At 43.9% G+C, this 15,307-nt stretch overlaps 1 protein-coding gene across 1 annotated transcript in view; it reads left to right on the plus strand.

Moving 5' to 3' along the window:
• The window catches only part of ACOXL (acyl-CoA oxidase like), a 486,411-nt gene that overhangs the window by 147,305 nt on the left and 323,799 nt on the right, over window positions 1–15,307 (plus strand). Inside the window, exon 8 of the mRNA XM_068232279.1 lies at window positions 2,097–2,169. Within this exon, the coding sequence (XP_068088380.1) occupies window positions 2,097–2,169 (73 nt within the window). The remainder of the gene's footprint in view (window positions 1–2,096; window positions 2,170–15,307) is intronic.

Below are 15,307 nucleotides of genomic sequence, written 5' to 3' on the forward strand. Positions count from 1 at the left end.
AGATATATTTAAAAGGCATGGTTTGTTAGCCTTCCTGAAAAGAATGTTTTTTGTTGATATCAGATTGAGGACCAGTTCACATATACTATGATGCTCTGCATTGTACTGCAGTGGACAAGCAACTAGCAGTACAATCAACGCTTTCTCATACACCCATTAAGATATGTTCTTTGTGAATGTGCCCGCTGTACTGTAATGGTGTGGATACACTTCCTTTCATTTGATGAATGGCATGCATGCAGTCCTGTGCAGCAATGGAATGGAAAGCCAGAGACATATTGCATTCCACAGATATATATATATCAGCAGTCTGCATTCATATGACTAGCCCACAGTGCCATACTTCAGTCCTTTTCTGTTCCACATACCATATTTTTCGGACTATAAGACGCTCCGGACCATAAGACGCACCTAGGTTTAGAGGACAAAAAGCAGGAAAAAAAAATATATATACACTAAACCTGGTGTGTCTATGGTACAGGGGAGTCTTGTGGACCTATTATACTGTATTTAAATACAAGCTACTAAGTAGTATTAGTCTTCTTAAAGAAGATACTGTATTGATGAAAAACAGACATAAAAAGGTTTAAAAAAAAGTTAATGCAGAACAACCTTATGCATATGCTGGCCAGTGTATCACACATCTTGAACACACACTTTCTCATCTCAAACACTAACCACCTTCACAGTCACACAGCAGGGATCTACTCTACTACTTGTAAAGGATTTGCTTATACAGTACATGTGAAAGAGTCCACTGAGAAAGGCAAGAAATCAGCTTTCAATGAACCAAAGCAAGTGTAGCATTTAGGTTACACATGGTTAGTATTATAAAAGCAGCAATTGAAGGGTTAAAGGAGATAGAGCAATGTCCTTGTAAGAATCAGACCCCTCAGAGAAGGACGTTAAATACACACATGCTGGAATGTGTGTAAAGCCCCATCTACACGATACGATTCTTTGTACGATTCAATTACGATTCTATTTACGATCCGATTAAATCCGACATGTCCGATCATGATTCGATTCGAGTTCGATTCAATTCGATTTGCCTTTGCAAAACAATGGCAAATCGAATTGAATCGAATCGAATCATGATCGGACATGTCGGATTTAATCGGATCGTAAATAGAATCGTAATTGAATCGTACAAAGAATCGTATCGTGTAGATGGGGCTTAACCTATTGACCTCTTCAAGCGAGGAGGAAAGTCGGAGAGACGCTAAAACAAATGCAATACATCAGCTTTGTGTGACAGCACTCACCCGCTCCCCGGGACCCGTGTGATCTCCGAACTTCAAACAAGTCCTTTACTTTAATGGGGGCTGGTGAGTCATCCGTGTAACTTCTGTCGGGTCCGTAATTGGAAAGGGATATCTACACTGGATGGCTGATTAGATCAGCAGTTAAGAGCAGCGGTCTGTGCAGGAGTGTGTGTGAGCAAGTTACAGGTGCTGGCTGTGCTGTCACTTCGTCCACCACTCACTCCATCACTCCTGTTGGCAAGTCCCAACGATGTGTCCTGCTCCCCATCCGTACGTCTGCAAGACTTACATCATGCGTGACCCCGCACACATACACTGCCAGGTCACGCAGTGAGGACATCGGTAAACAAGGAAGTAGGGACAGGGAGCTCACCGTGACTTAATAACAATGATTAATGAAGCAAGTGTCTGATCCACCAGGAGGAGCAGGCAGAAGCAGTGCGATAGTGGCACTCCGGCTGCTTCAGTAATGGCACATTCGGACTATAAGACGCACTAAGTTTTTTCCCCCCAGTTTTGGTGAAGAAAAAGTGCGTCTTATAGTCCGAAAAATACGGTACCTAATTACATCTCATCTTGATGCCTTATACCTGTGTACTATATTTTAGTCTTTTTTGCACTTTCCGCTCATAGTAAGCATGTTCTTTATGTACTGTACTGTGCCCACTGCAGGCACAATTCCAAAAGTCATCATTATTCTGAAGAAGCCAAAATGAAACTCTGTAACACAGCTCTGTAAGTCACTAGGAAAGTGTGTAGTATTCTTATCAAACTAAACCATATTTTCTGTGTAGTACTAATCCCATCTCTTTTATTTTTGTGTTATTAAAGGTCTTCATGGTGTAGACAATGGAATTCTGACATTCACTCATGTTCGCATCCCCAGAGAAAACCTGCTCGACAAGTTAGTACATCAACATTCACTTGAGTTTGGCAGAAGTTGCATGTGTGGAAAAGTTCTCTTTTAGATGTTGAAAGATGTGAGTTCAGCATCAGTCTGAGCAAACTGCACGTGATTCTGTGTTTTCATATCCCCCTAGCTCTATCATTCACTTTGGAAACCTCTAATTATGTTTTGTTTACTTAAACTTGAACTTTAAAAAATACTCATCAACCTAGCATGTTCTATGCAATTTTTTAACCTTTGCATTAATGGTCACTTTAATATTACAAAACTAAGTAAACTCTATAGCTCCTTTGTCATATGTACACTGAAAAGGAAGTAGGCTGATGACACGTCATTTTTGTCTATGAAAGTCTTGTTTGTGGCCAAGCTATAACTGCAGAAACTTGGGTTGTCTCAGTGCACTTCTCAACCCTCCAATAACTGATCAGCAAAAAAAGTTAACACATGGACAAGACATTAGTCTGGCTATAGACAAACACATGTTTAACATTTAGTATTCTGTTTTTCTCTTTGCTGGAGAGTGTGCAATAAATGGTTCATCTTTAGGAGCAATGTTGTATACCTCTTGCCAGTTGGATGTGTTAGTTATTACCCCAGATCCAACCCTTACATGATCAATGCAGATAATGTGCAAATCTGACATTGGGTTGTGGATGCCCACCTCAGGTTGTAGTTTGCTTCTGTTTTTTTTTTCAGTTTTATTTAAAGCAGTACTTTGGGCAAAATGGAAAATTAGTCATGAAAAGGGAGGCTCATATCCAACTTTTGTGTGACAACACAAAGCTGCAGATTCTTCTCTATAAAGGAACTGTCTCTGCTTTTCACAAGTAGGTTTTGGTGACAACCTGGATGATTCAGATCACTGATCCCTCAAATCCCACCAGATAAGGTCACCACATCCTCTCATTCTTTCTATCACTTCTTTTACTGTGGCTATTATGTCACACTAATAGGTCACCCTATAGAGGCCATTGCACATGAGTAGAGTCCATGTAGCCATGAGAGATGTATTGAATAACCAACTGCCACTGGTTTTGCTGGCAACTTAAAGCAAACCTGCACTGAAGATAAACTAAAGAGATTATTAATTATATTTGTAGCAGCAGCAGCGATATATAGAACTTGTCTGTAGTTTCATATTTTTATTTTAACTTTCAGGCATTGAAATTGATCTCTGAAGTGTGCACAGCAGCTATGTAATGTGACCTAAGATCTGGTTCAGCTAATTCTTCTAAAAAAAAATGAATAGTTTGCTTTGAGGTTTTCGGTATTCTTGTGTTATCAGGGAGTGTTTGCTTTAGTAGATGAAGTGGCTTCCGTTTACTTTTCAGGAGAGCCTGTGAGCTGTATTTGACTTCAGTTTGACTGCCTCATTTATACAGATAAAACACTAATCCGCGTGCTCTTGCAATACAAACAAGTAAAACATGAACATAGACAAGTTCTAAACAGGCTTAGTACTACGTAATATGTATCCATGTTTATCTCATCATGCTACATGTCCATTCAGTTACCCTTTAATTTCCCTGAGAAAGTTGATATACCCCCCCAAAAAATTGGTAAGTGTTGGTTATTCAGTGCCCCTTCCATACCAACATGGTTTCTCTATTTATACACAGTAGCTCCACAAGCATGATCTATTACAGTGATGTTGCCTAAACAGGGGAACTTCTGCTCCCTGATGAGGATTTTATGCTCTGAATCACTTTGGCTGTTAGATCTGTGGTTACCTTCATATTATGTACCACATGGATATAAACCTGTTTTGTACTGATGTTTGCTAGTTATAAGTGGACCATCACAGCATCAAAATGCATGCTAGTGGTTTTTTTTTTTTTTTTGACTGAAAGCATATATTAGCTGGCATATTCCTTTTTTGCAGGATTATTATCAGAAGACTGCACTTGCATTATTGGGATAATCCACCCACCTTGGCAGGTTCCATTTGTGGTGGTCACTCTTGCTAAAATAAAATGTTGTTTTGTCTGAAGCCCATGGAATATATTGTTCTTAAATTGAATCTATTGAAAACCATAATGTAGATTGTAACATGAGGTGACCAATGAGTTGCCAATAGTTCCAGCCATCATGCAAATTATTAACAGCTTGAGCCAATCAAATGCACTTCCTCAATATTTTTGATTGGCCCAATCACAAGCACTTCCTCAATATTTTGATTGACCCATTCACAAGCTGCATGTGATTTGCATTCAATTTCTAGCTAGCCAGAATTTATTCTGCTTGGACTGAATTGTATTCAGTTTAAGCATCATTGTTTTAGGATCTTGATTGTTGAAGATATTCTATATCTTAAAGAGAACCTGAGCCGAACCTCGGGTTCAGAAACAAATACTTACCTGAGGAGTCGAAAGTCTCTGGATCCTAATGAGACTTCCAACGCTGCTGTCTGGTCCCCCGTTGCCGCTTGTGGACTCTCCAGCTGATCGCGGAAGTTGGGCTCCAGCCTTGCAAGCATGGAGCCGCTTGTGGACAAACAGCTCCGACTTACTGCGCAGGTGTGGCTGTACTCGTGCAGGCAAAGTACGCCCGCACTCGTGCTTTATGAGGAGAGAGGCCACAATCAGGTTGCCCATAAGCCCTTGTCAATGGAGGACTGAAGAACGCCATGGGAAACCTCATCAGGATCCAGAGGCTTCTCTCTCCTTAGGCAAATATGTACCGTCATTTTGTAACCGAGCTTCGGCACTGATACATTTTAAAAAACGGTTACTAAAAGTAATTTATTTGGCTTTATTGATGTTAGGATGTGCAGATACTTATAGGCTTTGTAAATTTTGGCCCAAGGCAATGAGCTGAGAACTGCAGTAATTTTCAATTGATGGCTGAAGACTGATACACTGTATCCAAACAGCTTCATACTTCTTTACTGTAAACTATATTATTTAAGCTAATATACTTTATGCCCATGACCAGCCATAAGTAGGGCTGCTTGAATCTCTTTTAAATGTTCTAGTTGTCTATTTTAAGATGTTGACATGAATTGTATGTTTTACACAGCGACATTGCTCCTCTTGTGCTTTGAGGACTTTATAGTTGAGCAAATTTGAAGGAATTGCAGAACTGGGGATTTTTTATTTTCTGCTTTGTTATAGACTGAGGGCAACTCACTTTCAGGCAGAATATATATTTTTTCCACCTTTATGCTCAAAAAGTTGCGAGTTTACAATCTCAAGTTAGATTCTATTTCAATTAAGTTGGGTTCATAGGTTAAAGAGAACCTGAACTGAAAATAAAAAGTCAAATTGCAGAGTGGCAGTATTTGTGGGCTATCTTGCGGAAGTTCGGATTTGGAGAGAGGTTTATAAAATGGGTTCAACTATTACAGTGGCTTGCAAAAGTATTCGGCCCCCTTGAAGTTTTCCACATTTTGTCACATTACTGCAACAAACATGAATCAATTTTATTGGAATTTCACATGAAAGACCAATACAAAGTGGTGTACACGTGAGAAGTGGAACAAAAATCACACATGATTCCAAACATTTTTTACAAATCAATAACTGCAAAGTGGGGTGTGCATAATTATTCAGCCCCCTTTGGTCTGAGTGTAGTCACTTGCCCATAGACATTGCCTGATGAGTGCTAATGACTAAATAGAGTGCACCTGTGTGTAATCTAATGTCAGTACAAATACAGTTGCTCTGTGACGACCTCAGAGGTTGTCTAAGAGAATATTGGGAGCAACAACACAATGAAGTCCAAAGAACACACCAGACAGGTCAGGGATAATGTGATCGCAGCTTTTCATTTGGTGGATAGGTCAGGGATAAAGGTATTGAGAAATTTAAAGCAGGCTTAGGCTGCAAATAGATTTCCAAAGCCTTGAACATCCCACGGAGCGCTGTTCAAGCGATCATTCAGAAATGGAAGGAGTATGGCACAACTGTAAACCTACCAAGACAAGGCCGTCCACCTAAACTCACAGGCCGAACAAGGAGAGTGCTGATCAGAAATGCAGTCAAGAGGCCCAGGTGGGGGAATCTATCCATACGACAACTATTAGTTGTGCACTGCACAAAGTTGGCCTTTATGGAAGAGTGGCAAGAAGAAAGCCATTGTTAACAGAAAAGCATACGAAGTCCCGATTGCATTTTGCCACAAGCCATGTGGGGAACACAGCAAACATGTGGAAGAAGGTGCTCTGGTCAGATGAGACCAAAATGGAACTTTTTGGCCAAAATGCAAAGTGCTATGTGTGGCGGAAAACTAACACTGCACATCACTCTGAACACACCATCCCTACTGTCAAATATGGTGGTGGCAGCATCATGCTCTGGGGGTGCTTCTCTTCAGCAGGGACAGGGAAGCTGGTCAGAGTTGATGGGAAGATGGATGGAGCCAAACACAGGGCAATCTTGGAAGAAAACTTCTTGGAGTCTGCAAAAGGCTTGAGACTGGGGCAGAGGTTCACCTTCCAGCAGGACAACGACCCTAAGCATTAAGCCAGGGCAACAATGGAACGGTTTGAAACAAAACATATCCATGTGTTCAAATGGCCCAGTCAAAGTCCAGATCTAAATCCAATTGAGAATTTGTGACAAGATCTGAAAACTGCTGTTCACAAACGCTGTCCATCTAATCTGGCTGATCTGGAGCTGTTTTGCAAAGAAGAATGGGCAAGGGTTTTAGTCTCTAGATGTGCAAAGCTGGTAGAGACATACCCTAAAAGACTGGCAGCTGTAATTGTAGCAAAAGGTGGTTCTACAAAGTATTGACTCAGGGGGCTGAATAATTACTCACACCCCACTTTGCAGTTATTTATTTGTAAAAAATGTTTGGAATCATGTATGATTTTCATTCCACTTCTCACGTGTACACCACTTTGTATTGGTCTTTCACAGGGAATTCCAATAAAATTGATTCATGTTTGTGGCAGTAATGTGACAAAATGTGGAAAACTTCAAGGGGGCCGAATACTTTTGCAAGCCACTGTATATACTAATCCCATAGCCAAGATTAAAACTGGGTTTAACCAGTTTACCCCCGCCCGTACGGATTTCTCCGTCCCTTTTTCCATCCTTTAACCCCCAGGGACGGAGAAATCCGTACTTTCCGCGTTCCCGACGCTGTCCGTGCTCCCGCTCGTAAACACGCCGCCCGCCGCTAGTAAACACGCCGCTGCCCGCTCGCCCGGAGATCAATGAACGAGAAAATCCATTCCCGTTCGTTGATCTTAGCCCCGCAATGATCAGCTGCTCTCCGATGGGCAGCGCGATCATTGTGAGAAAAATCAAACACTTACAGCCTCCTTATACTTCCTCCAAGCTTCCGGAAGGACGCTTGGAGGTCGCATTAAAGCAAAAAGTTACTGTGGCCATCTTGTGGCCAAATAGTAAAACTACACCCTACACATTTTTCACATACAAATAAATTACTTTTACACAAAAAATTAACTCATTACCTCCCACACTCCCAATTTTTTTTTTTGTAATAACATTTTTTTTAAAAAATTTACAATAAAAAAAAAATACATAAATAGTTACCTTAGGGACTGAACTTTTTAAATATTTATGTCAGGAGGGTACAACACTGTTACTTTATAAACTATGGGCTTGTAATTAGGGATGGACGCAAAACTGAAAAAAATGCACCTTTATTTCCAAATAAAATATTGGCGCCAAACATTGTGATAGGGACATAATTTAAATGGTTTTATAACCGGGACAAAAGGGCAAATACATTTCATGGGTTTTAATTACAGTAGCATGCATTATTTAAAAACTATAATGGCCGAAAACTGAAAAATAATTAATTTTTTTCCCACATTTTTCCTATTTTTTCATTAAAACACATTTAGAATAAAATAATTCTTGGCATAATGTCCCACCTAAAGAAAGCCTAATTGGTGGTGGAAAAAACAAGATATAGATCGTTTAATTGTGATAAGTAATGATAAAGTTATAGACGAATGAATGGAAGGAGCGCTGAAAGGTGAAAATTGCTCTGGTGGTCAGGGGGTAAACCCCCTCAGTGGTGAAGTGGTTAATGTATCACGCTCCTTCAGTCTTGAACAGGGTACAAGACAGGGTTGTTCCCTCTCGTCCACACTTTTTGCCCTGGCTATGGAGCCCATAGCAACTTTGATAAGACAATCTGTTGTGGTTCAGGGGATGAGAATTGGTAACTTAGAAGAAAAGATATCACTCTATGCTGATGATGTCCTATTATATCTTAATGACTCAAATCATTCCCTGACTACTGCTCTTAATTTATTTAACGAGTTTGGTTCATTTTCTGGTATCAAAATTAACTGGAAAAAATCAATCCTGTTCTACCTGGACTCTCCTCCTCAGCCGAATGTGATGTCTGACTGTCCATTGAATCCAGTTACACAATTCAAATACTTAGGGGTGTGGATTTCTAAAAACATTCAATCATATTGGGCTCTTAATATTGATCCTGTTATGCAGTCCCTACAGACTAAATGTAAAATCTGGGATACACTCCCACTGACCTTGATTGGATGTGGGAATCTAATAAAAATAAATTTCCTCCCTAAATTTACATATCTTTTTTCGGCAGTGCCCAATATGGATCCCCACAAAATTCTTTCGTAGACTAGATGCCATTCTTTTCGGGTTTATATGGGCTGGTAAACAACCACGCATAGCGTTAGATATATTACAACTTCCTAAGAGTCGAGGGGGATTGGTGATGCCTCTTTTTTAGAAATATTCCTGGGCCTCTTTATTAGTAACAGTAAGATGGTGGTTTTCGCAAGATGACCATAATCCAGCAATTACTATAGAAGCAGCAATTTTAGGTTCTTATGAGCAACTAACTATCTTTCCCTATAGAGGTCCCAAAAATGCTCTTAAAGAGAATCTGTACTCTAATATTCTTACAATAAAAAGCATACCATTCTATTCATTATTTTCTCCTGTGCCCCTCTGTGCTGTTTCTGCCACTCTCTGCTGCAATCCTGGCTTGTAATTAACAGTTTTAGGCAGTGTTTACAAACAAACTAACCAGCTTCTAATAGGCTCAGCTAAGCATAGTGTGTGAGTCACTCAGAGTATGCAGGGGGCCTGCAGAGGGTGTGTATCGCTTCTACCAATCACAAGCAGCCCTGCACATTCCACACAATCAAGCTTTAGCCCGACAAACAGGACAGAGGAAAGATACATTGATTTATTACAGAGACAGTGCAGTTAGGAAAGACTGCAGTAAGCCAGAGCAGATTAGAACAGGCATAGGAACTTATAGGATAGAAGAACTAAGGCTGAAAATTTTGTTACAGAGTTTCTTTAATGTGACACAGGCTATGGTAACTACGTGGAAGGCATGGGGGACGGCTAGGGCCCCGCTGGCGAAGGAAAATACACTGTCCCAGCATACTCATTTATATAATAATCCACATCTTTAACACTTCCAAACTATTCTGGATCCTTTAATTTGGGCTAGATATGGTATTAAATCTATAGCACATATTCAACAAGGTAACACTATTTTATAATTTGAAGCCCTTAAAGCTATATATAATCTCCCTAACAAGCATTTGTTTAGATATCTTCAGCTACGCCATGCATACCACTCACAATTTGGTAAATTTCCACCTATACTTAGTACTGACAGACTGGAACAGCTCCTCTTAATCAGGGAACTTCCAAAAACTTTATTAGCCATATATATGGAACTCTTAACACTCAACAATAACAGGTTAGATAAGTTTTGGCAAATGGCAAATGGATGTAACAGACATGGACTCGCGGCCCGCGGGCCATTTGCGGCCCTCGATACAATATTTTGTGGCCCGCGCCAGCAAAAGCTTCCTTATAGTTCACTTCAGTGCTCCCAAGCAATCCGCCGCATCCCCGCCACTAAATGAGGGCTGCAGAACCCCCAAATCGCCCGGGGGCAATCCGCCGGCATTTCCTGGAAGGGGCAGAGCTTTCAGCTTCAGCTCTGCCCCTCCTGACGTCAATCGCGGCGCATCACCACCTCTGTCCGCCCCTCTCTGTGAAGGAAGAGTGAGAGGGGCGGGCAGAGGCGGCGATGCGCCGCGATTGATGTCAGGAGGACGTCAATCCAGGAAATGCCGGTGGATTGCCCCTCGGGCGATTTGGGGGCTCTGCAGCCCTCGTTTTGCGGCGGGGACACGGCGGAAAAAAATGGTATTCCGCTACACCAAGGCTGGGTAAAAAACTTTTCTTCAACTTCAACTGAACGGCTCCTTACTCATGGGCTATGATTAAGGAGCCCTTCAGAGCTCCGATACGCGTCAGCCTTGTGTGTGTTTACTGATGTGCTAATAAAGTTGAAGAAAAGTCTTTTACCCAGCCTTGGTGTAGCGGAATACCCTTTTTTTTGCCTACATGTTTTGAGACATGTGATTCCTGCTCCCTTGGGTTGTGCAGCGGTGGTGGTAGCGTTCCTCCTTCTTGCTATTTCTCTCTTTACTGTCTTCTTTTTTTCCCCCTCTTCATACAGTTAAAGAGACACTGAAGCGAAAAAAAAATATATGATATAGTGAATTGGTTGTGTACTATGAATAATTACTAGAAGATTAGCAGCAAAGACAATATTCTCATACTTTTATTTTCAGGTATATAGTGTTTTTTCTAACATTGCATCTGTGAGGAAACGCGGCGGAGCCGCCGTCTCTCACAGTGAGGCGGCTGTTTCCGCGTTCAGCAGCGCGTCACAACGCGAAAAAACCGCCGCATGCCGCTTAGGCAGAGCGGCGGAATCCGCATTGGTAACGGCGGAATCCGCATCAGAGGCGGCCCCCGCACTAGATACATTGCATGACAGTACTGGTGTGGCTGGGACTGATAGTCCACCAAGATTCAGACTTACACGCGCGCGAGCACAGAGGCAGAGTTTAAATAGCAGTTAGAAGGGTGTCGGCTGACCAGCTGGGTCAACTGACAAATTCCACTGCTCCCATTGGACCAGCAATTAGGGAGGTCCTGGAAAGGTCCTAGAGTATATATACTGCTGGTTGTTCACTTGCTCTTTGTCTGGCGTGCGATCACATATGTGGGAGCACCCAGATCCGTAGTCAGATCCGCAAGTGTGCCGGGACCAGCTGGAGCTGTAATCCTACACTTAGCTAGATTCTGTTGATAGCTAAAGTACTAGTTTGATTGTGATGATCTGTTATGACTTTTGCCTGCCTTGACTATCCTCCTGAATTCTGATCTTGTACCTCGATATTTCTGATACTCTGTTGCCGAACCCCGGCTCGTTCTTTGACTCTGCTTCTGCCTCCTGATTTTGTACCCCGATATATCTGATACCCCGTTGCTGAACCCTGCCTGTACTTTGACTCCGCCTTTGCCTCCTGATCTTGTACTTTATCTGTCCGTGTGTGTACGACCTGGCTTGTCCGACCCCGAGAACCGACCTTACTGTTAGAGGCGGTTCCTCGCTCTGTTAGTGATCCTTCCTCCTGAAGGTTGCTTTCAGTCTGTCCTTCCTACTGTCAGTCTGACTCCTCCCGTCTTGGAGAGCTCAAGTCTGCGGAAGGAATCTGTGCAGTTCTCCTTGCTGCACTGAGGCCTAGTCCTCAAAGTGTTACAGTTACACCAAACACTACACTCTACTCAGGTGAACAGAGGTTAGCTAGTATATCGGATTATCAGTGATACTGCAGATCACGTATAATCTGGTATACATCTGTATTTCCTGTGATACTGCAGATCACTGGTAATCAGATCCTCTCTGTGCTTCACCGATCGTTACAGAACGCCAGACCAAAAAATGCAAATGGACGCACACATTGACCGTCTGGGCGCACTTGCCACCTCGGTGGAAAACATCAACCAAGTGCTGGGTAGCCACAAGACTATGATTGATGTCCTGTCAGGCTCTGTGCAAACCCTCCAGACGTCAGTTGATTCAGTGCGATCCTCTCCTAGTACTGACATACGTATGCCTGTACCTGATAAGTTTTCCGGCCACAAGTCTGACTTCCGGAATTTCAGGAGTAGAGTGTTGTCGTATTTTGAGTTGAGACCCCGATCCTCGGGGACTGAGACCCAACGGGTCATCTTTATTAAAACTTTGCTGACTGGGGACTCCCAGTCCTGGGCATACAACCTGCCTCCTACCAATATTGCCCTGATCTCGGTGGAGGAATTCTTTAAGGCCATGGCCATAATTTATGACGACCCTGACCTTGCCGCGTCCTCTGAGCGGAAGCTCAAACTTTTGCGGCAAGGCAGAGGCTCGGTCGAGGATTATGCGGCAGAGTTCCGTAGGTGGTCAGTCACCGCTAGATTCGATAACTTTGCTCTGATGGATTACTTCCTGTCTGGGTTGTCGGAGGAAGTCTCTGATCTAATGTTGACTGTACCCGAGCCCAAGACAGTCGATGAGGCCATATCATCGGCCATTCGAGTTGATCGTAGGTTACGCCATCAGAAGCAGGTTAGGGGTACTCACCGCGACAGGGTGACATCTTACGTGGCACCATCCGCTACACCCCTAGTAACACCTTCTCCGCCTGTCTCACCATCTCCGGCCTTGCCTCCGCCCGAACCAATGCAGATTGGTCGTTCGAAGTTGACCCAGGTGGAGCGACGGCGGAGAATGACGGAACAGCAGTGCCTGTATTGCGCAGCAGCAGGGCATAGGGTGCGAAACTGCCCTAACAAGTCCGGAAACGACTTCGCCTAGGAGTAGTGGGGGGTGACACCCTAGGCACACAATTTTCACCCCTTAAAGAGAAAAAATTGCTTCTCCCCTGTACTATCACATGGGAGAATAAGTCCGTAGCCACTGAAGCGTTTGCTGATTCTGGCTCAGCGGCTAATTTTATGGATCTTGAATTTGCGCAGGAGTTGGGTATTCCCCTCACTCCAGTGAGTCCCCCCATTCAGGTCACGGCAGTAGACGATTCCCCTCTGCAACGGGATCGCCCACTGTCACAGACCCCGGAGGTGAAGGTCGTCATAGGGGTACTGCATGGGGAGCAGTTACGATTTTTTGTGTTACGCATGTCTACCTCCACTATTATCCTAGGCATGCCGTGGCTGCAAATCCATTCTCCGCACATAGACTGGGCTACGGGTCAGGTAACCAGATGGTCCGATCATTGTCACCAACGGTGTTTAGGGAAGGTGACATTGGGTCGGACCAAGATTCTTGTGGAGGGGTTCCCGAAGAGTATGCAGAGTTCTCTGATGTATTTTGTCCTAAGTCTGCTGATCAGTTACCCCCTCATCGCCCGTTCGATTGCCCCATTGATCTCCGTGCTGGTTGTATGCCTCCTAGGGGTCACCTGTATAACTTGTCCGGTCCAGAGAAGATGGCTATGCAGGAATACATTCGTGATAACTTAGCCAAGGGGTTCATCCGGCCCTCCCGGTCGCCTGCTGGGGCCGGTTTCTTTTTCGTTAAAAAGAAAGACGGGGGTCTCCGACCTTGCATTGATTATCGGGGCCTCAATAAGATCACGATAAAAAATCGCTATCCGTTACCCTTGATAGACGATTTATTTACGCAAGTCACAGCCGCAAAGATCTTCTCTAAATTGGATCTGAGGGGGGCATACAATCTAATCCGCATCAGAGAGGGTGATGAGTGGAAGACGGCCTTCAACACACCCGACGGGCATTACGAGTACCTAGTGATGCCCTTCGGGTTGTGCAATGCGCCAGCCGTCTTCCAAGAATTAATCAATGAGGTATTCCGGGAGGTTTTGGGTAGATTCGTGTTGGTATACCTCGATGACATACTAATTTATTCCAATAACCTCTCCGAACACAGGGTTCACGTAAAATTTGTCCTAAACAAATTAAGACAGAATAGGCTCTACGCAAAGGTGGAAAAGTGTATATTTGAAGTGACCACGGTCACGTTTCTGGGATACGTAATTTCCACCTCGGGCCTCTCAATGGATGCTGCCAAGGTCACAGCCGTGTTGGAGTGGCCACAGCCAGTGGGGTTGAAGGCCCTGCAGAGATTTTTGGGGTTCGCGAACTATTACAGGAGGTTCATTAAGGGATACTCCACTTTAGTTGCCCCCCTTACCAGTCTCACAAAAAAGGGGGCGGATACCAACCACTGGTCTCCTGAAGCCGTGGAGGCATTTGCTTTATTGAAAAAATTGTTTTGCTCTGCACCAATTTTGAGGCATGTTGACACGTCCTTTCCCTTCATTGTGGAGGTTGATGCCTCAGGAGTTGGGGTGGGGGCGGTGCTGTCGCAACGGTCTGGGTTGCAGGGCAGATTACACCCATGTGCTTATTTTTCCCGCAGGTTTTCACCTGCAGAAAAAAATTATGATATAGGCAACCGGGAACTTCTGGCTATTAAGTTGGCATTTGAGGAGTGGCGCCACTGGTTAGAGGGGGCAGAACACACGATCACAGTTTACACCGACCATAAGAACTTGGAATACATCGAGGGGGCGAAGAGATTGAGTCCCCGTCAGGCCCGATGGTCTTTGTTTTTTACAAGGTTTAGATTTATAATCACGTACACCCCAGGCAGCAAAAACGTCAAGGCAGATGCCCTCTCCAGGTGTTTTGAACCAGAAACGGCACAGCCACCCGCTCCTGAGTCTATCATCCCGCGGGAACTAGTGTTAGCCGCAACAGAGACTTGGGAGGATTGGACGGAGGTTTTGGGTCCATTTCAGCAGGACGTTCCTGAGGGAAAACCCGAAGGGGTTATGTTTATCCCTTTGCCCTTTCGTTTACAAATCCTGCACCTCTTTCATGCCCATAAGAATGCTGGTCATCCTGGAGCTGCTAGAACGCAGGATCTGATTGCCAGGTGTGCTTGGTGGCCTTCTTTGGCAACAGATTGCAAAGAGTACGTCAGGGAGTGTGCGGTCTGTGCCAAGAGTAAACCCTCCCGGCTGGCATCTGTAGGTAAGCCTTTGCCCACCCCGAGTGAGCCATGGACCCACTTGTCCATGGATTTTGTGGGAGAATTGCCCAGGTCTGAAGGAATGTCGGTCATTTGGGTGGTAGTCGACCGGTTTAGCAAGATGGCCCATTTTGTGCCCCTGAAAGGACTCCCCTCGGCTCAGGAACTGGCCGAGTTGTTCATCATTCACGTCTTCCGGCTGCATGGCATTCCGGAAGACATTGTGTCGGATAGGGGAGTCCAATTTGTCTCTGGTTTCTGGAGGGCATTTTGCCGCCAAATGGGCATGAAG

This window comes from Hyperolius riggenbachi, chromosome 4 (assembly GCF_040937935.1).
Source record: "Hyperolius riggenbachi isolate aHypRig1 chromosome 4, aHypRig1.pri, whole genome shotgun sequence".
NCBI classification, from domain to species: domain Eukaryota; kingdom Metazoa; phylum Chordata; class Amphibia; order Anura; family Hyperoliidae; genus Hyperolius; species Hyperolius riggenbachi.